At 40.4% G+C, this 25,423-nt stretch overlaps 1 protein-coding gene across 3 annotated transcripts; it reads right to left on the bottom strand.

Moving 5' to 3' along the window:
• Positions 1–10,753: 10,753 nt before the first annotated feature.
• Positions 10,754–25,032, bottom strand: LOC107225537. Of its 3 annotated transcripts, none has more exons than XM_015666046.2 (8): positions 24,741–25,032; positions 18,770–18,904; positions 16,528–16,649; positions 14,075–14,377; positions 12,622–12,852; positions 12,192–12,535; positions 11,656–11,839; positions 10,754–11,575 (listed from the first exon to the last, which is right to left on the bottom strand). In XM_015666046.2, exons 1-8 carry the CDS (start codon positions 24,778–24,780, stop codon positions 11,321–11,323), a joined length of 1,614 nt encoding a protein of 537 aa, XP_015521532.2. In that variant the 5' UTR covers positions 24,781–25,032; the 3' UTR covers positions 10,754–11,320. The 3 variants fall into 3 exon arrangements, with proteins under 3 accessions (XP_015521532.2, XP_015521533.2, XP_015521534.2); XM_015666047.2 differs by having other exon boundaries at positions 11,656–11,836; XM_015666048.2 differs by lacking the exon at positions 18,770–18,904 and having other exon boundaries at positions 24,741–25,031.
• Between the last annotated feature and the right edge of the window lie 391 nt (positions 25,033–25,423).

Below are 25,423 nucleotides of genomic sequence, written 5' to 3'. Positions count from 1 at the left end.
TCCTGTTGGTCCCACGCTCTTTTCGCTGCGTTTTCTGAGTTCCTGAGGGTCCAATTAGTCGGGTAAGGGTCATGAGAAACGAATCTGGGACCCAAAATTTTTGGTCGAAAAATGAGGAAAAAGTAAGGCTAACCCCTTTGCATTTTTGGCGAAAATTTTCGCGATTTTGAAAAGTGCTTGAATAAATTAATTTTGGCACTATTCCGACGTAATTTTGGAAGAGAAATCGATTGGGCGCAGTCCCAGTACGCTGCGATCAACGAATCAAAAGTTACAGCCAAAAAACGGGAACCTGTTTTTTCGACATTTTTCAGCAGGTGCTTTTTCGCTCGCCATTCCTCTCCTGTTGGTCCCACGCTCTTTTCGCTGCGTTTTCTGAGTTCCTGAGGGTCCAATTAGTCGGGTAAGGGTCATAAGAAACGAATCTGAGACCCAAAATTTTTGGTCGAAAAATGAGGAAAAAGTAAGGCTAACCCCTTTGCATTTTTGGCGAAAATTTTCGCGATTTTGAAAAGTGCTTGAATAAATTAATTGTAGCACTATTCCGACGTAATTTTGCTAGAGAAATCGATTGGGCGCAGTTTCAAGACGCTGCGATCAACGCATCAAAAGTTACAGCCAAAATACGGGAACCTGTTTTTTCGACATTTTTCAGCAGGTGCTTTTTCGCTCGCCATTCCTCTCCTGTTGGTCCCACGCTCTTTTCGCTGCGTTTTCTGAGTTCCTGAGGGTCCAATTAGTCGGGTAAGGGTCATGAGAAACGAATCTGGGACCCAAAATTTTTGGTCGAAAAATGAGGAAAAAGTAAGGCTAACCCCTTTGCATTTTTGGCGAAAATTTTCGCGATTTTGAAAAGTGCTTGAATAAATTAATTTTGGCACTATTCCGACGTAATTTTGGAAGAGAAATCGATTGGGCGCAGTCCCAGTACGCTGCGATCAACGAATCAAAAGTTACAGCCAAAAAACGGGAACCTGTTTTTTCGACATTTTTCAGCAGGTGCTTTTTCGCTCGCCATTCCTCTCCTGTTGGTCCCACGCTCTTTTCGCTGCGTTTTCTGAGTTCCTGAGGGTCCAATTAGTCGGGTAAGGGTCATAAGAAACGAATCTGAGACCCAAAATTTTTGGTCGAAAAATGAGGAAAAAGTAAGGCTAACCCCTTTGCATTTTTGGCGAAAATTTTCGCGATTTTGAAAAGTGCTTGAATAAATTAATTGTAGCACTATTCCGACGTAATTTTGGAAGAGAAATCGATTGGGCGCAGTCCCAGTACGCTGCGATCAACGAATCAAAAGTTACAGCCAAAAAACGGGAACCTGTTTTTTCGACATTTTTCAGCAGGTGCTTTTTCGCTCGCCATTCCTCTCCTGTTGGTCCCACGCTCTTTTCGCTGCGTTTTCTGAGTTCCTGAGGGTCCAATTGGTCGGGTAAGGGTCATAAGAAACGAATCTGAGACCCAAAATTTTTGGTCGAAAAATGAGGAAAAAGTAAGGCTAACCCCTTTGCATTTTTGGCGAAAATTTTCGCGATTTTGAAAAGTGCTTGAATAAATTAATTGTAGCACTATTCCGACGTAATTTTGCTAGAGAAATCGATTGGGCGCAGTTTCAAGACGCTGCGATCAACGCATCAAAAGTTACAGCCAAAAAACGGGAACCTGTTTTTTCGACATTTTTCAGCAGGTGCTTTTTCGCTCGCCATTCCTCTCCTGTTGGTCCCACGCTCTTTTCGCTGCGTTTTCTGAGTTCCTGAGGGTCCAATTAGTCGGGTAAGGGTCATAAGAAACGAATCTGAGACCCAAAATTTTTGGTCGAAAAATGAGGAAAAAGTAAGGCTAACCCCTTTGCATTTTTGGCGAAAATTTTCGCGATTTTGAAAAGTGCTTGAATAAATTAATTGTAGCACTATTCCGACGTAATTTTGGAAGAGAAATCGATTGGGCGCAGTCCCAGTACGCTGCGATCAACGAATCAAAAGTTACAGCCAAAAAACGGGAACCTGTTTTTTCGACATTTTTCAGCAGGTGCTTTTTCGCTCGCCATTCCTCTCCTGTTGGTCCCACGCTCTTTTCGCTGCGTTTTCTGAGTTCCTGAGGGTCCAATTGGTCGGGTAAGGGTCATAAGAAACGAATCTGAGACCCAAAATTTTTGGTCGAAAAATGAGGAAAAAGTAAGGCTAACCCCTTTGCATTTTTGGCGAAAATTTTCGCGATTTTGAAAAGTGCTTGAATAAATTAATTGTAGCACTATTCCGACGTAATTTTGCTAGAGAAATCGATTGGGCGCAGTTTCAAGACGCTGCGATCAACGCATCAAAAGTTACAGCCAAAAAACGGGAACCTGTTTTTTCGACATTTTTCAGCAGGTGCTTTTTCGCTCGCCATTCCTCTCCTGTTGGTCCCACGCTCTTTTCGCTGCGTTTTCTGAGTTCCTGAGGGTCCAATTAGTCGGGTAAGGGTCATAAGAAACGAATCTGAGACCCAAAATTTTTGGTCGAAAAATGAGGAAAAAGTAAGGCTAACCCCTTTGCATTTTTGGCGAAAATTTTCGCGATTTTGAAAAGTGCTTGAATAAATTAATTGTAGCACTATTCCGACGTAATTTTGGAAGAGAAATCGATTGGGCGCAGTCCCAGTACGCTGCGATCAACGAATCAAAAGTTACAGCCAAAAAACGGGAACCTGTTTTTTCGACATTTTTCAGCAGGTGCTTTTTCGCTCGCCATTCCTCTCCTGTTGGTCCCACGCTCTTTTCGCTGCGTTTTCTGAGTTCCTGAGGGTCCAATTGGTCGGGTAAGGGTCATAAGAAACGAATCTGAGACCCAAAATTTTTGGTCGAAAAATGAGGAAAAAGTAAGGCTAACCCCTTTGCATTTTTGGCGAAAATTTTCGCGATTTTGAAAAGTGCTTGAATAAATTAATTGTAGCACTATTCCGACGTAATTTTGCTAGAGAAATCGATTGGGCGCAGTTTCAAGACGCTGCGATCAACGCATCAAAAGTTACAGCCAAAAAACGGGAACCTGTTTTTTCGACATTTTTCAGCAGGTGCTTTTTCGCTCGCCATTCCTCTCCTGTTGGTCCCACGCTCTTTTCGCTGCGTTTTCTGAGTTCCTGAGGGTCCAATTAGTCGGGTAAGGGTCATAAGAAACGAATCTGAGACCCAAAATTTTTGGTCGAAAAATGAGGAAAAAGTAAGGCTAACCCCTTTGCATTTTTGGCGAAAATTTTCGCGATTTTGAAAAGTGCTTGAATAAATTAATTGTAGCACTATTCCGACGTAATTTTGGAAGAAAAATCGATTGGGCGCAGTCCCAGTACGCTGCGATCAACGAATCAAAAGTTACAGCCAAAAAACGGGAACCTGTTTTTTCGACATTTTTCAGCAGGTTCTTTTTCGCTCGCCATTCCTCTCCTGTTGGTCCCACGCTCTTTTCGCTGCGTTTTCTGAGTTCCTGAGGGTCCAATTAGTCGGGTAAGGGTCATAAGAAACGAATCTGAGACCCAAAATTTTTGGTCGAAAAATGAGGAAAAAGTAGGGCTAACCCCTTTGCATTTTTGGCGAAAATTTTCGCGATTTTGAAAAGTGCTTGAATAAATTAATTGTAGCACTATTCCGACGTAATTTTGGAAGAGAAATCGATTGGGCGCAGTCCCAGTACGCTGCGATCAACGAATCAAAAGTTACAGCCAAAAAACGGGAACCTGTTTTTTCGACATTTTTCAGCAGGTGCTTTTTCGCTCGCCATTTCTCTCCTGTTGGTCCCACGCTCTTTTCGCTGCGTTTTCTGAGTTCCTGAGGGTCCAATTAGTCGGGTAAGGGTCATAAGAAACGAATCTGAGACCCAAAATTTTTGGTCGAAAAATGAGGAAAAAGTAAGGCTAACCCCTTTGCATTTTTGGCGAAAATTTTCGCGATTTTGAAAAGTGCTTGAATAAATTAATTGTAGCACTATTCCGACGTAATTTTGGAAGAGAAATTGATTGGGCGCAGTCCCAGTACGCTGCGATCAACGAATCAAAAGTTACAGCCAAAAAACGGGAACCTGTTTTTTCGACATTTTTCAGCAGGTGCTTTTTCGCTCGCCATTCCTCTCCTGTTGGTCCCACGCTCTTTTCGCTGCGTTTTCTGAGTTCCTGAGGGTCCAATTAGTCGGGTAAGGGTCATAAGAAACGAATCTGAGACCCAAAATTTTTGGTCGAAAAATGAGGAAAAAGTAAGGCTAACCCCTTTGCATTTTTGGCGAAAATTTTCGCGATTTTGAAAAGTGCTTGAATAAATTAATTGTAGCACCATTCCGACGTAATTTTGCTAGAGAAATCGATTGGGCGCAGTTTCAAGACGCTGCGATCAACGCATCAAAAGTTACAGCCAAAAAACGGGAACCTGTTTTTTCGACATTTTTCAGCAGGTGCTTTTTCGCTCGCCATTCCTCTCCTGTTGGTCCCACGCTCTTTTCGCTGCGTTTTCTGAGTTCCTGAGGGTCCAATTAGTCGGGTAAGGGTCATGAGAAACGAATCTGAGACCCAAAATTTTTGGTCGAAAAATGAGGAAAAAGTAAGGCTAACCCCTTTGCATTTTTGGCGAAAATTTTCGCGATTTTGAAAAGTGCTTGAATAAATTAATTTTGGCACTATTCCGACGTAATTTTGGAAGAGAAATCGATTGGGCGCAGTCCCAGTACGCTGCGATCAACGAATCAAAAGTTACAGCCAAAAAACGGGAACCTGTTTTTTCGACATTTTTCAGCAGGTGCTTTTTCGCTCGCCATTCCTCTCCTGTTGGTCCCACGCTCTTTTCGCTGCGTTTTCTGAGTTCCTGAGGGTCCAATTAGTCGGGTAAGGGTCATAAGAAACGAATCTGAGACCCAAAATTTTTGGTCGAAAAATGAGGAAAAAGTAAGGCTAACCCCTTTGCATTTTTGGCGAAAATTTTCGCGATTTTGAAAAGTGCTTGAATAAATTAATTGTGGCACTATTCCGACGTAATTTTGGAAGAGAAATCGATTGGGCGCAGTCCCAGTACGCTGCGATCAACGAATCAAAAGTTACAGCCAAAAAACGGGAACCTGTTTTTTCGACATTTTTCAGCAGGTGCTTTTTCGCTCGCCATTCCTCTCCTGTTGGTCCCACGCTCTTTTCGCTGCGTTTTCTGAGTTCCTGAGGGTCCAATTAGTCGGGTAAGGGTCATAAGAAACGAATCTGAGACCCAAAATTTTTGGTCGAAAAATGAGGAAAAAGTAAGGCTAACCCCTTTGCATTTTTGGCGAAAATTTTCGCGATTTTGAAAAGTGCTTGAATAAATTAATTGTAGCACTATTCCGACGTAATTTTGCTAGAGAAATCGATTGGGCGCAGTTTCAAGACGCTGCGATCAACGAATCAAAAGTTACAGCCAAAAAATGGGAACCTGTTTTTTCGACATTTTTCAGCAGGTGCTTTTTCGCTCGCCATTCCTCTCCTGTTGGTCCCACGCTCTTTTCGCTGCGTTTTCTGAGTTCCTGAGGGTCCAATTAGTCGGGTAAGGGTCATAAGAAACGAATCTGAGACCCAAAATTTTTGGTCGAAAAATGAGGAAAAAGTAGGGCTAACCCCTTTGCATTTTTGGCGAAAATTTTCGCGATTTTGAAAAGTGCTTGAATAAATTAATTGTAGCACTATTCCGACGTAATTTTGCTAGAGAAATCGATTGGGCGCAGTTTCAAGACGCTGCGATCAACGCATCAAAAGTTACAGCCAAAAAACGGGAACCTGTTTTTTCGACATTTTTCAGCAGGTGCTTTTTCGCTCGCCATTCCTCTCCTGTTGGTCCCACGCTCTTTTCGCTGCGTTTTCTGAGTTCCTGAGGGTCCAATTAGTCGGGTAAGGGTCATAAGAAACGAATCTGAGACCCAAAATTTTTGGTCGAAAAATGAGGAAAAAGTAAGGCTAACCCCTTTGCATTTTTGGCGAAAATTTTCGCGATTTTGAAAAGTGCTTGAATAAATTAATTGTAGCACTATTCCGACGTAATTTTGGAAGAAAAATCGATTGGGCGCAGTCCCAGTACGCTGCGATCAACGAATCAAAAGTTACAGCCAAAAAACGGGAACCTGTTTTTTCGACATTTTTCAGCAGGTTCTTTTTCGCTCGCCATTCCTCTCCTGTTGGTCCCACGCTCTTTTCGCTGCGTTTTCTGAGTTCCTGAGGGTCCAATTAGTCGGGTAAGGGTCATAAGAAACGAATCTGAGACCCAAAATTTTTGGTCGAAAAATGAGGAAAAAGTAGGGCTAACCCCTTTGCATTTTTGGCGAAAATTTTCGCGATTTTGAAAAGTGCTTGAATAAATTAATTGTAGCACTATTCCGACGTAATTTTGGAAGAGAAATCGATTGGGCGCAGTCCCAGTACGCTGCGATCAACGAATCAAAAGTTACAGCCAAAAAACGGGAACCTGTTTTTTCGACATTTTTCAGCAGGTGCTTTTTCGCTCGCCATTCCTCTCCTGTTGGTCCCACGCTCTTTTCGCTGCGTTTTCTGAGTTCCTGAGGGTCCAATTAGTCGGGTAAGGGTCATAAGAAACGAATCTGAGACCCAAAATTTTTGGTCGAAAAATGAGGAAAAAGTAAGGCTAACCCCTTTGCATTTTTGGCGAAAATTTTCGCGATTTTGAAAAGTGCTTGAATAAATTAATTGTAGCACTATTCCGACGTAATTTTGGAAGAGAAATCGATTGGGCGCAGTCCCAGTACGCTGCGATCAACGAATCAAAAGTTACAGCCAAAAAACGGGAACCTGTTTTTTCGACATTTTTCAGCAGGTGCTTTTTCGCTCGCCATTCCTCTCCTGTTGGTCCCACGCTCTTTTCGCTGCGTTTTCTGAGTTCCTGAGGGTCCAATTAGTCGGGTAAGGGTCATAAGAAACGAATCTGAGACCCAAAATTTTTGGTCGAAAAATGAGGAAAAAGTAAGGCTAACCCCTTTGCATTTTTGGCGAAAATTTTCGCGATTTTGAAAAGTGCTTGAATAAATTAATTGTAGCACCATTCCGACGTAATTTTGCTAGAGAAATCGATTGGGCGCAGTTTCAAGACGCTGCGATCAACGCATCAAAAGTTACAGCCAAAAAACGGGAACCTGTTTTTTCGACATTTTTCAGCAGGTGCTTTTTCGCTCGCCATTCCTCTCCTGTTGGTCCCACGCTCTTTTCGCTGCGTTTTCTGAGTTCCTGAGGGTCCAATTAGTCGGGTAAGGGTCATGAGAAACGAATCTGAGACCCAAAATTTTTGGTCGAAAAATGAGGAAAAAGTAAGGCTAACCCCTTTGCATTTTTGGCGAAAATTTTCGCGATTTTGAAAAGTGCTTGAATAAATTAATTTTGGCACTATTCCGACGTAATTTTGGAAGAGAAATCGATTGGGCGCAGTCCCAGTACGCTGCGATCAACGAATCAAAAGTTACAGCCAAAAAACGGGAACCTGTTTTTTCGACATTTTTCAGCAGGTGCTTTTTCGCTCGCCATTCCTCTCCTGTTGGTCCCACGCTCTTTTCGCTGCGTTTTCTGAGTTCCTGAGGGTCCAATTAGTCGGGTAAGGGTCATAAGAAACGAATCTGAGACCCAAAATTTTTGGTCGAAAAATGAGGAAAAAGTAAGGCTAACCCCTTTGCATTTTTGGCGAAAATTTTCGCGATTTTGAAAAGTGCTTGAATAAATTAATTGTGGCACTATTCCGACGTAATTTTGGAAGAGAAATCGATTGGGCGCAGTCCCAGTACGCTGCGATCAACGAATCAAAAGTTACAGCCAAAAAACGGGAACCTGTTTTTTCGACATTTTTCAGCAGGTGCTTTTTCGCTCGCCATTCCTCTCCTGTTGGTCCCACGCTCTTTTCGCTGCGTTTTCTGAGTTCCTGAGGGTCCAATTAGTCGGGTAAGGGTCATAAGAAACGAATCTGAGACCCAAAATTTTTGGTCGAAAAATGAGGAAAAAGTAAGGCTAACCCCTTTGCATTTTTGGCGAAAATTTTCGCGATTTTGAAAAGTGCTTGAATAAATTAATTGTAGCACTATTCCGACGTAATTTTGGAAGAGAAATCGATAGGGCGCAGTCCCAGTACGCTGCGATCAACGAATCAAAAGTTACAGCCAAAAAACGGGAACCCGTCTTTTCGACATTTTTCAGCAGGTGCTTTTTCGCTCGCCATTCCTCTCCTGTTAGTCCCACGCTCTTTTCGCTGCGTTTTCTGAGTTCCTGAGGGTCCAATTAGTCGGGTAAGGGTCATAAGAAACGAATCTGAGACCCAAAATTTTTGGTCGAAAAATGAGGAAAAAGTAAGGCTAACCCCTTTGCATTTTTGGCGAAAATTTTCGCGATTTTGAAAAGTGCTTGAATAAATTAATTGTAGCACTATTCCGACGTAATTTCGGAAGAGAAATCGATTGGGCGCAGTCCCAGTACGCTGCGATCAACGAATCAAAAGTTACAGCCAAAAAACGGGAACCTGTTTTTTCGACATTTTTCAGCAGGTGCTTTTTCGCTCGCCATTCCTCTCCTGTTGGTCCCACGCTCTTTTCGCTGCGTTTTCTGAGTTCCTGAGGGTCCAATTAGTCGGGTAAGGGTCATAAGAAACGAATCTGAGACCCAAAATTTTTGGTCGAAAAATGAGGAAAAAGTAAGGCTAACCCCTTTGCATTTTTGGCGAAAATTTTCGCGATTTTGAAAAGTGCTTGAATAAATTAATTGTAGCACTATTCCGACGTAATTTTGCTAGAGAAATCGATTGGGCGCAGTTTCAAGACGCTGCGATCAACGAATCAAAAGTTACAGCCAAAAAACGGGAACCTGTTCTTTCGACATTTTTCAGCAGGTGCTTTTTCGCTCGCCATTCCTCTCCTGTTGGTCCCACGCTCTTTTCGCTGCGTTTTCTGAGTTCCTGAGGGTCCAATTAGTCGGGTAAGGGTCATAAGAAACGAATCTGAGACCCAAAATTTTTGGTCGAAAAATGAGGAAAAAGTAAGGCTAACCCCTTTGCATTTTTGGCGAAAATTTTCGCGATTTTGAAAAGTGCTTGAATAAATTAATTGTAGCACTATTCCGACGTAATTTCGGAAGAGAAATCGATTGGGCGCAGTCCCAGTACGCTGCGATCAACGAATCAAAAGTTACAGCCAAAAAACGGGAACCTGTTTTTTCGACATTTTTCAGCAGGTGCTTTTTCGCTCGCCATTCCTCTCCTGTTGGTCCCACGCTCTTTTCGCTGCGTTTTCTGAGTTCCTGAGGGTCCAATTAGTCGGGTAAGGGTCATAAGAAACGAATCTGAGACCCAAAATTTTTGGTCGAAAAATGAGGAAAAAGTAAGGCTAACCCCTTTGCATTTTTGGCGAAAATTTTCGCGATTTTGAAAAGTGCTTGAATAAATTAATTGTAGCACTATTCCGACGTAATTTTGGAAGAGAAATCGATTGGGCGCAGTCCCAGTACGCTGCGATCAACGAATCAAAAGTTACAGCCAAAAAACGGGAACCTGTTTTTTCGACATTTTTCAGCAGGTGCTTTTTCGCTCGCCATTCCTCTCCTGTTGGTCCCACGCTCTTTTCGCTGCGTTTTCTGAGTTCCTGAGGGTCCAATTAGTCGGGTAAGGGTCATAAGAAACGAATCTGAGACCCAAAATTTTTGGTCGAAAAATGAGGAAAAAGTAAGGCTAACCCCTTTGCATTTTTGGCGAAAATTTTCGCGATTTTGAAAAGTGCTTGAATTAATTAATTGTGGCACTATTCCGACGTAATTTTGCTAGAGAAATCGATTGGGCGCAGTTTCAAGACGCTACGATCAACGCATCAAAAGTTACAGCCAAAAAACGGGAACCTGTTTTTTCGACATTTTTCAGCAGGTGCTTTTTCGCTCGCCATTCCTCTCCTGTTGGTCCCACGCTCTTTTCGCTGCGTTTTCTGAGTTCCTGAGGGTCCAATTAGTCGGGTAAGGGTCATAAGAAACGAATCTGAGACCCAAAATTTTTGGTCGAAAAATGAGGAAAAAGTAAGGCTAACCCCTTTGCATTTTTGGCGAAAATTTTCGCGATTTTGAAAAGTGCTTGAATAAATTAATTGTAGCATCATTCCGACGTAATTTTGGAAGAGAAATCGATTGGGCGCAGTCCCAGTACGCTGCGATCAACGAATCAAAAGTCACAGCCAAAAAACGGGAACCTGTTTTTTCGACATTTTTCAGCAGGTGCTTTTTTCTTCGTCATTTCTCTCGTATTGATCACACGCTACTCCGGCTGCGTTTTTTGAGTTCCCGATGGTCTAATTCGCCTTGACAATGTCGCCGGAATCGACGTTGAAAAGAAAATTCTCACCGTGTAAAACACACAAGGTCAATCCAATCAAATTTCGTAATTTCAAAATTTCATGTTTTGAAAAAATACTCGGACGAATTTATTCAGACGAATTTATCGACGTAATTCTTCGGAACAAAATGCTTCGCTCAAAGATCTCAATGTCCTGATAAAAAAAACTGAAGAAATATCCTCGCATCCACTCAGCTGTTGATCCGTCCGTTCGTTCCTTGATTACCGAAGGATCTAGATCATCCCTAATGGTTTCCGCAAATCGATTTCAAGACAAAAATTCACTAGGCGTCGATCTGAACTCTTGTTAGCTCAACCCAATTGAAATGCTGGTAATCACCGTGGCACTGCAGCTTTTGCATCGTTTGGCTAGCCCTGGTAATTCTTTGGAAAAAATCTCGTCTATACTACGATGATAAACGACAGAACTTTACGAATAATAGATTTATTAATTTCTTAGAGTATTCAGCTCTTTTCCAATGCATGATTAAGTAATCTACTTCATACTATTTACAATTACATTACTGATACGCCAATGAATATCTTACATCTACTGATTAATGCTATTTATGAAAATAAATTATTTACATTTCCATTTGTAAAGGCAAATATCGTAGTTACAATCATGAAATAAATTATGTAATAGATCGTTCGTAGACACACTCGGTAGCTAGTCTCATAATCAGCCGTAAATCGCTTGGAATTGCACACAGCTGTACACGAGATTATTCACAATTTTCACAGGTATGTTTTCAGATTATTACTCAAATTATTTCGATCATTCATCTAATACTACAGCCTTATTCCATGTTTCGAACCATATTGTCCACTTTGTGCTTTTCACAAAACTATAGAATCACTAGAGGAGTGTGTTTACAGATGAGGATTAAAAGGGCTTGTGAAAAATCTTCGAAATTAACGCCTCTCATCAATCAACATCAACTCCTTTACATCCCTACATATAACATATATCCTAGCCGAACTCGCAAACTTTAATCACAAGCTCTCATTGGTCGAGCTTGAGGTCCCATTGTCGTGATTTTTGTAGGCTGAGAAAAAGGCGAGAGCTTTCATAAGCTGATAACTTTTGCTTATCGGAATGTTACTGTCGTACAACTTTTTCGAAGATTTGCAATCGACGTAGAACCACCAATTGCACTTGAGAACCGTTTGGTCGAAAAGCGTCGACTCGGGACACAAGAAACTCTTCATGATAAGTCCATCGTCGGTAAGTGCGCAGACGTGGAATACCTGGGAAAGAAAATAGAAGAGTTTAGCGTATTTAAAATGAATACAAAAAGTGGATAGAAAATACGCAATCACTTGATTACCATGCATCCAAGATCCTCATCGGCGTAAAGTCCTGGGAAATGTTTCTGATCGCCACAGTAAAAGCTGGTATCAGGCAATTCGACGCGGCTTGCGAAATTATCGTCAAAGTTTTTGTCGTATCCGATAGGGTAATACTCGCGGGGAGCATTCATCACCTTGCTAGGTGCGGCCAAACTGTACCTGCTGAAAAAAGTCGGATAAATCATAACCACAATACAAGGAAAACAACGTCATATACCTAAATTCGAAGGGTTAATCACTCGTCGATTTGACGTGCAGCCTGGTGTCAAGATTACATTACAACCTTAACAAATTAACAAATTACCAGGGATTTCAAAAGATTTCAGAGGTGTTCAAAAGATTACAAGAGACTTCACGGGATCTCAAAAGTTTTTTTAAACGAAAAATATCAAAGATTTCGAAAGATTTGAAAAAAAATTTCTCCAGACTTCCGGAAAAGTGTAGACTAGATTTCACGCGTGATCAAACCCTCGACTAAATCAAATGCCGACCTGACAATAGATCAAACACTAACTTTCTAACGGGACTCGGCGTCGTAGTAGTGGTGGTGGTAGTGCTGGTGGTGGTGCTAGTCGTTGGTTCCTCATGCTTTCGCATCAACTGTTGCTGCCTGAGTAAAATGGCAGTTTCCAAAGCCTCCAAAGTGACGTTGCTCGCCTCAGCCAAGGCTTTCAGAGATGGTTCCATTCCTTGGAACGACGCCAATGCAGACGGGGAGACGATCGGAGACTGGGCGTTATATCGATTGCCGTACTCCTGCTGAGCTGGTTGCAAACCCTGGTTAACAGCTGCCGGAGATATGGATCGAAGAGTCAACTGATTCACCGAAGAAACGGCCTCGTCCGATGGTATGGGAATCTGAAAGACACGATCAGCTTCGTGAAGCGAGTTTCCTCCACCCGGGCAGACCAAGATATCACGCTTAAAAAACGATCATGTATAACCTGGTAAAAATCGTCCTTTGGAACTTCGTTCATCGAGTCCTCGAGCAGAGTGGGACTGTGGCTGATCCTGTCTGTGAGCTGAGAAGAAGATTGCGGCATGGCGACGAACGGTGGAAGACCGTTACTGTAAGCTTGAACAGTTTCCGTGTTTCGAGTAATTCCTGACAGTGCGGATTGAGCCATTATTATCTCAGGAACTCTGGCTGGCGATGCCGCGGGAGATGAATCAGCCTGAAGGATATTTTTCTTTTTGTTTAAATTATCGTCAACGGTAGCTTGGTTTGTATGAAACAGGATTAGCGAGTCCCGGCGCGATGAGCTTCGGTAGATTGCAGATAATTCGGATAATGGAGCTCACGAGCGAAAGCCAGACGGCAGTAATTAGCCAGGAACAATACGCGGTAGTGACTGTGATGAGATATATGCAGCAATTCCTGAATTCGCGTACATGTATGGTGCTCGTGTAATATTATGCAGAACCGCGAAGAGCAGCGAAGAGTCGTTGCACAAGTCAGCGTGAATACGTCGCAAAGGATGCCGAAGGAACTGCATGCTTGGTTATTATGATTGAAATGAGAGAAACTGTCGGCGTGGAATGTTGGACGCAAGTACGAACGTATCGGGTATAAAACTAGGCGTACGACATGCATCAGGCAAATTGCGCTAGGTCATAGGAGTTAAGCAGCGTAGTCAATTCACGTTTTAAGTAGAGTCGTACATATGATACAATGCACGGCTCGGTGATGTTCTATTGTGTGAAACGGGGTCGCGAAACAAAAAAATTAAGAGAACGTCGCAAGACTTGTAATTCCACGATGTATTTTCCCCCCGGAGGGGGCGGCAAGTGCCGAAAGAAAAAGTTATCCCATGGGATTCCGAAACGTCTCGAAGGGGTCAATTCCAGTATTAGCCAACGCATTTTTTAGCGACAACGATCGGTAACGTTTGCTTGTTTTGCCCTGTTTGTTACCGTTTTTTAACGCTGCACAAAAAGTTTCTTGGAAAATCGACACATCGCCTAGAAATGGCAGAAATTCCATTAGTGGTGACATGACATCCTGATCAATTCATTCCTACTTTATTAAATATCGATTATTAATGCACATTGCCATGTTCGGTGGATCGTGAATACATTATTCATTGAGCATTAAATAAATTGTACATTATCTTTCTTCATAAATGCACGCGACAAACGTTATATTATTACTGAGCAATTAATGCATCGTCAACGTCACCTTTTAAAGAAAATTTTTTATTATTCTCGAGCATACGGCGCGTTGGCTTTGAGCACGCGCTTTCAATTCCCTACATCAGCCAACTGTTACAGGGTAAAATTTTCATATAGTTTTTCCGAATGACCTGAACCTGTTTTATCGTTACGGCTAATTACTCGAATCGCCCCAATTATCGTCGAAGATGAAATTTCAGATCTGTGACAATCAAATTCACCCACCTGGATCCTCTTGTTCTGCGCGACGATCATTTGCTGCTGTTGCTGTTGCCTGAGGGCTTGTTGCTGTTGCGTTTGCTGCTGCTTCAGCATCTGAAGGGCGAACGCCTCTTGCTGCGTTCGCTGTTGCAGCTTCGAGTTCTCATCCTGCATAGCGGCGAAGGAAGGAGCAGCGACCGTTCTAAGTGCTGTTGCATTCTGCTGGACCACCAATCTCTGACGTTCCGTTTGCTGAGCCATCGGCCGAACCCCGCCGGGTGGTAAAGGTTTGAAGGGCGGAACGGCGCGCGGATTTTGCGGCATCCGCTGAAAAACGTCGTTTCTCTTTAATTCCCAAATCAACGAACGAGTAGATTTTTATCTGTTGCGTAATCGACGTAATAGGTGAATATGTAAGCGGAAATTACGACTGACCCAGTCCGCTCTGCTGTAATCAATTATTAACGTATGTGTCCATGATCGTTGCAACGAGCATCAAACATACCGAGTGTCGGGATTTGGTGAAAGGATTGAGCGGTCGACGATTAGAACGTACCGTATTAGAATTACCGTATTTCTTGCTTACGTACACCTTACACGTATAATTTACCGCGTAATTTTTACACCTCACCGGTTAGCGTTGCTTAATTCACCGTAAAACGATCGCGATGCGGAGTCTCGTTTTTCGTCAAGAGGTAACAGGATTTTGGAAGGTCCAACTTTTTTTTTTTTTGGCTAAAAACAATGCCCAGTTAATCCTGCGGTGAAAGGAAAATTTTGAAAACACACTTGAACACGGTTGCGCGGATCGATTTAAAATTTTGACAGTAGCTTAACAATTGCATTATTTATGAAAGTGCGTAGCCGTTTTTTTTTTTTTTTTTTTTATTTAATCTAAATTTACTGCTTATTTTTTGGTCAAAAATTGACTCCGTCTTTTAACAGTGCTTCATTTCTACAAAATTTGATTATAAATAGATTTTAATATTTCTTGGTTTTTTGTTCCAGCTCTTACATTATACGAAAAACTGTCCTCCCAAGAATTGGTTTTAAAAGAAGGCGATATCAAAGATTGGCTCTGTCGTCGCCATTTTGTATCAAAATGATAATAAACATTTTTTTCTACATACCTCAATACGTGTTAAATAAACCCTCTGAAAAGAAATCCTATTCCTTTTTCCATTCTGCTAAAATAATGGTGTTACTCCTTAAACCTCATTTTTACCATTCGGAAATATGCAACGCGAGGGGAAAAAATACTGCAATTTACCACACGACGGATACACGCGGATGCGATGAGGAATAAATCACTTTAATTCGGGTCGCCAGCGTAAAATCAGTACGTTGGAATTCAACCGCAAGGACTTTCTACGCGTAGAGTGTAGGTATTAACAATTCGAGAATGTGAATGTGCAAAATAAGATATTTTACGTAAGAGGCAGGTATCGCTTTTCATACCCAGAGTTTGAAAATTTTCAACTGGTTTAGCAGCGAATTGCAACGAAGAAGTAATTTCCGTTTCTCTGAAATGATAATTAATTAGTCATTCGGTCGTTCATTAATTAGTCATTAACCGAGTTGTGATTTTGTGGTTCAATAATTCGGTAGACAATTTCAAGAGCAAAGAAATCGACAGACTATTGCGCGATTTTTCCCACACGCTGTAGTCGCATATATCTTGACTCTAAAACTGGCTTACAGAAGAAAGCTACAATGTAGATTGAAGTCTCCGACCTTGCACTGCCTTTCGGATCGTAAATGAAATCAGCTACATGTTGTTACAATATAAAAGTCAGAGCCTGTTTGCGTGGAATTGATCCACGATCTTTACACATAGATCTAAAGATTGCTCAACAAAGACGAACCGAAATTATTATTTCTCGCCGTCCAATGATCGAACAGTAATCGAACAACAACGTTCAGTTTATTCCTAAGTTAATTGTACACGGTCTGTTATAGTTAACGCACGCATGAATACATGGAATATGTGGAATACAACGATGAAGCAACTTGCGCATAGTAGAATAATTAATTTATCGAAAGTTTATTGAAACGCCTCGATTTTATCCACCATATGTACGATATTTACCACACTTAAGTGCTTAAGTGCGCGTGATAAATAAATGTGCAGGGAAAAGTTCACGCACCAGTTACCGCAAGGACGTCGCAATTTATGGAAAAAAAAAAAGAAAAGAAAAACAACATTCGATTTATAATTATATAAACGCTGCACGCATGTTGGTAAAAAACTGCAGCGAAGATGCTTCGCTATCGCAAATTCATGTGTATATTAGTATGGTATATTAGATCGGAATTTACACGTTTCTTTTTACACTAATTATTCTGATGATTTTTTTATTCGTATGTGAAAAGCGACGTATTATTATTACACACACTGAAATCGTATATCGCGTGAAATATACACTTTCCGCCTAGAGAATATACGAAATAATTCGAGGTAAGAGAAGATTTCTTACCGCGTTTGACGTTCCTACGGGAATTGAATTTCCCCGATTCTGCACTTGAACGCTTCGCCTCTTGCTGCTTTCCAAATTGGAAATTGATTCGGGAAATCCGAGTTCATCTCCTACCGAGAATCCTGGAATAATATAAAAGTAGGCGATGTTAAGAAAAAAAAAAAAAAAAATCTGGGTTAGAAATATAATTAGTCTCGATTTAAGCCGCAGAATTATTCTCAGACAGTTTTATGGTTTCTCTTAATTTCCATTTTCGTTCACCGTTTACGGTTATTCGTTAATTTCAATCATTCAACGATTATTGCTATTATCATAATTCTCAATATCGCCCGTCAACGAAATTAAACATTTTCGCTAAGAGGCGACGTGCGGAGATCTGAGAATAAAGATTGCCTTCAAGATAATTCACCGCATCCGTAATACGAAAGTCGACGAGATAAGAAAAAAAAAAAAAAAAGAAAAAATCTATAACCGCGGATCGCTGTATTAAATGCCGTGTGGTCATTCGCGTGGTTGTGATAATTGTAATGTGCATTTATATTGCATCGTTATATCCTTACCTCAGTCAATCACCGAGGTTTTCTTCAGCAATTGCATAACGGCGCAAGGTGTAAGTTCATAAATTTTCTTGCTCAATCGATTATGAACCGAACGCTTTACAAGCGCGCTTAGAAAGACGGTTGGAAAAAGGAGGAGAGAGAATTGAGCAAGGAGACAAAATAAAAAAAAAAAAAATGTATGTTAAGGACGATCGATCGCGACATGCTGCTGCAGCTTGTTAATATATCTGCAACTGCGGTCGCTGTACATATATTATGGATATAGATAGAACAATTATGCAAGTGAGGGAAAAAGGTAAATGAAAAAAAAAAAAACCACTATCGACGCGCGTTTGCAAACTGAGAGCAAAGATATTGAGAAGTAAAAAGAGGGTAAAAAAAAAAGGGGGGGGGGCGGAGGAGGATGTCAGAGAAACTGACAACGTCGATTCGTTTACAGAATATTTTTAAATCAGGATAGAAATTGCAATAAGTAACAGATCTGACAGGCAAAGGTGTTACCGTCTAACGCGATTCAAAATGGTATACGTATTATTGCATAAACAGCAATCATCGACACGCGACTCGATGCAGCCTAATGATTTGTTTTATTATTTTACTAACGATACTTCGTCGAAACTAACAATAAGAAGAAATTTGTAATTTTAATATGATGATTTTTTATTTGAATTTTTTCTTATACACCTCGAGTAACGAAATAACGGTAATTGTTTAAAAGAAGAAAGTCAAAAAGTAGGTACGTTGAGAGCTGTAATCCCATAGCCAGAGAATTTGCATAGATGAAGAATATGTTCAGAGAGGTGTGTTGACAGGAAAGTGTGTTAAGCCAACTGTGAACGATGATAATATTTCTCAATTGTAATTACTGTTAAGCCTGAACAATCGGCTGGATCGGGTATAAAAGGTAAATACTCGATTCGCTCGTTTGTGTGGAAAGGATTAAATTTCCCAATCCCGGTTTGCAATCGGCCACGTATCTTCGTACGTCGTTATGCAAACTAACTTTTCAGAGTTCGCATTAAGATATTATGATATTTTATATCCTTATACGACGTACGTGTAATATGTTCGTGCACATTTCGGCAATCCTCCATAACTAATACGTCAAATTGAGTATAAAGCCGCGGTATAAATTCACCGTGCGATATCAATCTTAGCGTCGTTTAGACGACACCTCGATTTGTACAACCTGCGACAGGTGTTTGAATTATTACAAAATTTTCTGCGAGGCAACGTGAACGTTTGAAACACGGATCATATAATAGAAACGACGATTTATCATTACGAGGAAACGCGGCTGTATCGCGATCTAACCGAAATGTTTAATTCGAGGCCACCGTAAATGATACCTTGCGGGCACGAAGCAAAAAAAAAACATTCCAACTACTTACACATTAAACTATAATTAACCAACTATCCTGCAAAACTAACGCCGGATTTCTTATGAAAATTGGATCAGGTTCAAGTGTATAATAAAAATTGTTATTTACATTTTCATTATAATACGGAGAGCGGTTGTTGCGTCAGGATTCGTGTGTATGTTTAAATATTCCGCGATTGATTGCGAAATTTGCAGTGAGCCGGTATTGGGAAAGAAAACTGCGATCCGCGTGCTTTATTTTTCAAGGTCACGTGATTTGGCAAGAACCGCGGAGGAAAAAGGAGCTGGGCAAAGGACTCACCAAGACCTACGAAACCTTTGACACCTCCAAGATTTCGGACCCGAAATAGGCCGGATTTTTTGAAGGCGCAGTTTAGCTTGAAACCAAAATCGGACTCCAGTACGCAAGTCGCTAAGGTCTCCCGCCACGTACACCCTAGAACCAAACCGGAAATACCATCTTTAAGCGTACAGCGTCACACTATTTCAATCTGTCAATTGTATCATATGTACTGTGATTTCGGTTCAAAAAACTCTATCGTCTTCGACAATTATTTGGTTATTTTCTCTGTTTCCCCTTAATTTTTCTCTTCTCTCATTCGCACTTGCTGTAATAGTATTCATTACTCTCTCTTTCCCGGTTCTAAAAGGCCCTGCCTCGCAACTTTTTCTCTCTCTCTCTCTCTCTCTCTCTTGTAAGTTCAACTTTTGAAAAATTCAAGTTGAATCAATTGAAAGATCGCATACGCACGTGGCGTCTATTTATACATTACATACCGCATATACGGGGTCGTCCAAATGAACGTGAACACGTTTCGACCCCGACCGAATTTCTTGCCGATTTATTTTCTACTTCTACTTCACCGAATGTACATTTTCTAATTTTTTCAGATTTTTTCCACCTGACGTTTAGAAGTAAGTAGTTTCAGATCTCATCTTCCGTCATTCGAAAACTGTGCATTTGGGAAAAAATTTCGGAGGGGGAGTGGGGGGGGGATTGTGTTTATTTTATTTTATTTTGAATCGGTTGAAAATAAGTTTTTCAACGCTAAACGCACAAAAATCGCTTTTTCCCATAAGCTACGTTCTCGAAAAATTTCAAACGTTTAGTGAATATGTTTGTCGTTTATTTTTGACTAATTCAAAAAACAAAAAAGAACAATTTTTCCCCTTTGCAACTTTTTTCCAAACGCACAGTTTTCGAGTTCTAAAATACCTTCTCCTAAACGGCAGGTGGGAAAAATGTGAAATAATTATAAAACGTACATTCGATGAAGTAGAAGTAGAAAATAAATCGACGACCAATTCGGTGTGGGTCGGGGTCAAACCTTGTTCACGTTCATTTGAACAACCCCGTATATAGTGGAATATATACGATAAAAAATGCAACATGACTATAAATTAAATCGTAACATCGATAAATAACGGTAAGAAAATCAGAACTTTCTAATTACTTCGCACGATTATCGCAGATATATCCATAGTGTCTAAAATATATTGAATACCTACTCGTTTCTAATATACATCGTTCGTGTTGTAATTAAATCTAAACCGAGGCTGACAACCCGGATCAGTAATCGCTTGGCAGTTTCAGTTTCTTTATTAAAAATCAGGGAACCGGACGCGGGTCGATCTTTAAATTCCAAGAAGCTCGCGAAATATCACGCAGAGAAAACTTTTTGCCAACTGATTCACGGCTCGACCCAAATTTATCGGAAGGATCCGGGTGTATAAATACATATATATAGTATACGTATAATCTCCTATCGACTTCCGTTCCGCCTTATATTCGTTTGAAAAATGTATAGAAAATTATAGAAGAATTATAGAAAAAAAAGAAAATTAACAAAATGAAATTAACAAATACGGAGTCGAAGGAAAGAAAAAAAATTATAACATCTTTCACGCTTTTAACTCTGGCAAAAATAATGTCTTACAAGTCTTGCCTTTGAAAAGATATTAGTGATAATATTTTCTGCAAGGAAATTAGTGTTTCTTGTTGGTTTTTTTTTTTTTTTTTGAAATGGGAAAGAAATATTCTTTTTTTATCCTCCGTCAACCAAAAATTGAGAGGACGAAAGGAGACGAAAAACCGACTTCTTCTCGGTGCACTGACGATGATGCGTCATAGAGAGGGAAAGAGATAGAGAGAGAGAGAGAGAGAGACGAATGTAGAACTTGTTTAGAACGCATAAGGATATCTTGGGGAATTTTATTCGAGACTGGATTATACCTACGGACACGGTGCAGCAAAAGGGGCCTGCACGGCCCACCAGCACTGACCGATGATGCGGTATGGCCCACTAACCTACTTCGCGAACACCTCTTGGCTGACTAAATAGATGAACAAACGAACAGGTAGATACCTCTATTTGCTATTCCATATTCAAATAGGTGCGCGTCAGTTGCGATTTGCTGTTTACCCTCTTCGACGAGGAGGAGGGACAAAATTTCACCCAAACCCGTTACGAAAATACCGGCGAGACTCGTGTCTGCGGTAATTGTTGCCTCTTAGTTTCGTAATATGTTGCATTTCGGTATTTTCAACCAGCGTATCGGCGTTAAGGGTATGCGGTAATACTACCCTTACCGACCGAGGAAACTCACTATTTTTCTCTTTCTATATTAAATTAACAAATGAACGGAAATGGTGTAAATATCGACGTTGCATCGCTACTTCTCATTGTCAGCGGAGTTTAGGAAAGTTACTCGTGTCCCGAAAATTGTAAAAAAAATTTTTGGTATTTTGACACACGTTACTATTCCCACATTTGCCAAAAATTGCATAGCCGAGATACTTTGCGCAATTCCGGAAAGAATGAGGGGTAAAATGAACCGTCGTGAGAATGTTTTCGTAAAATATTGAGGACGTTAAATGAGAACCGGGAATTACAATGATTTCGTAAATGAAAGATTCGCTCGATTTTCGGGATGTGAGTAACTTTCCTGAATTTCGCTAAGAATGAGCGATGCGTCGTGTCGAAATTTCAACCCTCTCCCTTCGTTTGTTTATTTAATAGAGGAAGAAAAAGGTCAGTGTGCTCGGTCGGTAAGGGTAGAAGCGCTACATACCCTTAATATATAATCTGACGATGTTACGTTAATAATTGCTATTTCTTGGAGCGATGATTAAGTTTTTTTATTTTTTGGTCAATTGCTAACGACAGAACTTGCGTCAGCAAAATTGTCCGAGTTTCGTATGGTTCTGCAAGTTTTTGAGGATTCAGTCTGATCGTGATTTCCAAATTTCGTGTCTGTTCGAATAACAAAACTCTGTCGAACGAATGGAATAAATTTTTTTACCAACAATAAGTTTCGATAATATTTCGAAAAACAAATTTACCGTCATTCAAAATTTTCTCTGTCCATACGATACAGGCGCAACTTTTCCTTCCTGCAGATTTTAACGTTACTCCAAGGAATCGTTTGACCAGAAAAAATCGCAACGTTACCAAAAATCGTGGTCAAATTATCATCCCGTAGAATATAACGCGTTCTGGATTAAAATTTCAAAATAATCAATGGACTAATTGATGTCCATATACGAAAGCGATAGAAAAATGTGAAAATAAATTTATCAAACCGAGAATAAGTTTCGCGTGAGAATTTTGTTTCGGTATAACGAGGCCCGTTTTCCGGTTGTGTGAAAACCGGTTCTGCAGCTCGTGCAAAACGAGACTAGCGTAATTGAGAAGGGATTCTATCTCGGATTGTATCTAAGTCTTAGTTAACAATGGGAGGTAAGTGTGTCTAGCGCAATGAGCGAGACACTGTTATTATACACTTTGGAATGCAGACGCTTAGAGTTCGGCCTTGGCATTGACTATGCATGTAAATATATATGTGTAAGATGTATCAAGGCTCTGTTTTTAACGATCTCACGATTAATAACGATCATCGTTTATCCGAATTACGAAGATTATACCTACAGAACGAAACGTGGCTTATTAATTCATGCACTGTATTATACACGCATCAATTTTACACGGCCCACTGACACGGATAAAATTTTTCAAATCGGCGTAATAAGGCAGAAATCCGGTAGCAGCCAAAAACCTTTTTTTTTTCATTTATCTTTTATCCAACCGATGAAATTTCCGCCATACTACATGCAGAAATGCGCAAATTACGCTAAAACCTGGCCGCGAACAACGATTCGGACCGATATTTATACTTGTCCAAAGATCGATACTCAAAGCAGGCTGTGTATCCAGAAGTAAAAGAGAGAACGGCGAAGATTTGAAGATTAAACAGTTCGTCGATGAATTTCATTAGCATACCGGAGGAATGGCGTAGAATTTAAGAAGTCAAACAAGAGGGTCACAAACCTATGAATTGCCGTACTAGAAAGTTGTACGTATATACAGTCGAATATGTCACACCGCGTGGTAAAAAATACTGGCCCAATTCTACGATCGAAATAACAATGAAGATTGGACAGTTTAAATTACACGACTTTACGGTCCGAGTTGCTGAATCATTTTGCACGACGTGATTTGCAGACGGCTGGTTGTACAGTTTAATGTAATTATTGACCATGTAGGAAAAAGAATGAGCAAGGAAAAAAAAAAATTAACCAATAAAAATTTTCGTAATTAGATACGATCGATCGATCGCGATCCGGCGTGTTTTCTCTGCCGCGTATGGAGAAAAGGTTTATTCTGCAAGTGAAAATTTCACTCCGGTCATTAAAGACGCTTGCATGCAAATGTGAACCTTTCGTTTCTACCCCGCAAAGTTCACGTCTAAGATAATATATCCCCGTTATTAACATCATTCTCTCCTCCATTATTATACCGGCATATATTATTACACGTATCGTGGAGCGACTTTCGTTTCCTCACTTTTCTATACACACGTAGGATCGGATACGTATTTTTGACACGTGATTGAGCGGAAATTATAATAATGCACGTTATTCGCGAAGTGAAAACTTTAGAGTAAAATCAGAATCGTTTACACTGTCTGTATGAATATCGTTTTGATACGTTTCTTTTTCTTTTTTTTTTTTTTTTCGATTATTGATAAATAAAATAACATATTCGCGTGATAATCGACGCACTCGTTACGATTATCGACCTCCTTTATTTATCGTAGAATTTCTAGTTCCTCGCATGAGTTTCGATCCACGAAATTCATCATTTTAATAACTAATTAATTTTACCGTGCGTGTGATAAGAATGCGTATTTACATATTCATCGCTGATGCAATAAGGTACTTGATCCACCGAGAGAATTATTATTAAGTGCTAGAGAGAGAGAGAGAGAGAGAGTGAGAGAGAAAGAGAGACAGAAGAAATGAAGGAAAACACAGGCCTCATTTTAATTAACAGAAACCTTTCGCCCTGACGCATGTTTTTTGGTTTTTTTTTTGTTTTTTTCTTATACACACAATGTATATAAAAAAATTTGTTAGTGCTAGAAAGGTGAAAGATCATTGACTGACAATCAATGACCGGTACAGAGAGTCGCAAGTCACGTAGGTATGAAATTCAAAGTCCTGGAGCAGAAGAGTCAGTACAAGTATGTGTGTAGCACAGAATAACCATTATATATAAAGAATGCATGTTGCGTTATGTTATAAAATAACCCAGCAACGTTACAGGTGCACATTGGAAATACCACAGCTAATATGTCTGGAGATTTGTATTTTTAATATTATATAGATTAATGATATTTGGTCAAAATGCCAATTCCAATGCTAATCTCCATGGAGGAATACGTGCATGGTGTAAGATTTTAATTATTCATATCTACAATAATTATCAATGAATTAAACAGGCTCATATACTTTTTCGTAAATCTCACGAACAGTCGAACACATCTCAGAGATTTTGTGTGGCAATTAATTGTGAGGATTTATTAGACGTTGAAATTAGATGAAACATGATGGCAAGGATTCACGTTTTTTTATGGTATCCAGACTTTTTCGAGTCGAATTGGTAATAAGACAGTTTCGACATACGTGTGATTTAAGAAATCAGGTATTGACAAATTTGAGCTTTCTAACAACGTGAGAAAACTTTTTTAATTCTCTTACTTGACACGTGTGTGTAGATTTTTTTTTTCATTTTTGTATTTATCTTAAATTGCTCTTGACATCGAATGAAAAACGATCGTAATCGATGAAAGCATCTCGCGACTAATCATTCTGGATAACCGAAGTATTACAGATTATTGGCGTGAAAAAGATTTGCAAATAATAAAAAGAATTTTTAAGACCAAGATATTAATCTGGAGGTGAACGAAGAAAATTGAAATTTCTCACATACCAACGACGACGAATAGGAACAAGGTGGTTGCGATCTTCATCTCTTAATCCAGTATCACGATAATCGTCGCACTTAAGGATCAGTTTTCCAAAATGAGATTATCTTTCGGCGCGAAATCGACAAACGCTACGTTCACGTACGTATTCGCAACGCAACGGAATCTCGTTCGCGGAACCAACGTGCAAATGTTCTCTCGAATCGATATTATTAATCACCGACGAGAAACGTGCATCTGCATCGGTGGATCCGTACGTGCTATTCTGGGCTCGAACACGCGGCTACTAATGTGGCACGGACCCCGAGGAAGGGCATCACGGGCAACAGGCCCCACCAGCAATCCCTCGGGGGCCCGATGGTCATTCTCCATTGGTGCTACTGACCCACTCGGCACGCGAAGCCCCTTCGCCTGTGGTAACGGTACTACGATTTAAAACGCGTATTTCCCCCCCGCCGGGTCAATGCAGACGATCGAAAGACGTATCGAGATACGCCGAAGCCCGGAAACCGGAATTTTTCACATTGCGATGCACCGACTCGACATATGCGAATTATTCGTACTGGTCCAGCCGGAATCTCCGTTCGGAATTGCAATTTTTCGAAACCGCAACTTCTTTTTCCAATCCTTGGGGGTGGATGGTTCATTGGTAATCTAAATCCATTATTTCAATCAGATTTTGCGGTAA

Source organism: Neodiprion lecontei, chromosome 7 (genome assembly GCF_021901455.1).
Source record: "Neodiprion lecontei isolate iyNeoLeco1 chromosome 7, iyNeoLeco1.1, whole genome shotgun sequence".
In the NCBI taxonomy this organism is placed as follows: Eukaryota; Metazoa; Arthropoda; class Insecta; order Hymenoptera; family Diprionidae; genus Neodiprion; species Neodiprion lecontei.
This window is presented reverse-complemented; position numbering and strand designations above follow the sequence as displayed.

Coding starts and splice junctions, on each gene's coding strand:
- LOC107225537 (XM_015666046.2), bottom strand. CDS start 24,780: ATGAAGATCGCAACCACCTTGTTCCTATTCGTCGTCGTTG. Junction 12,853..14,074: donor CGCAGAACAAGAGGATCCAG/GTGGGTGAATTT, acceptor AATATCCTTCAG/GCTGATTCATCTCCCGCGGC. Junction 12,536..12,621: donor CAAAGGACGATTTTTACCAG/GTTATACATGAT, acceptor CGTGTCTTTCAG/ATTCCCATACCATCGGACGA.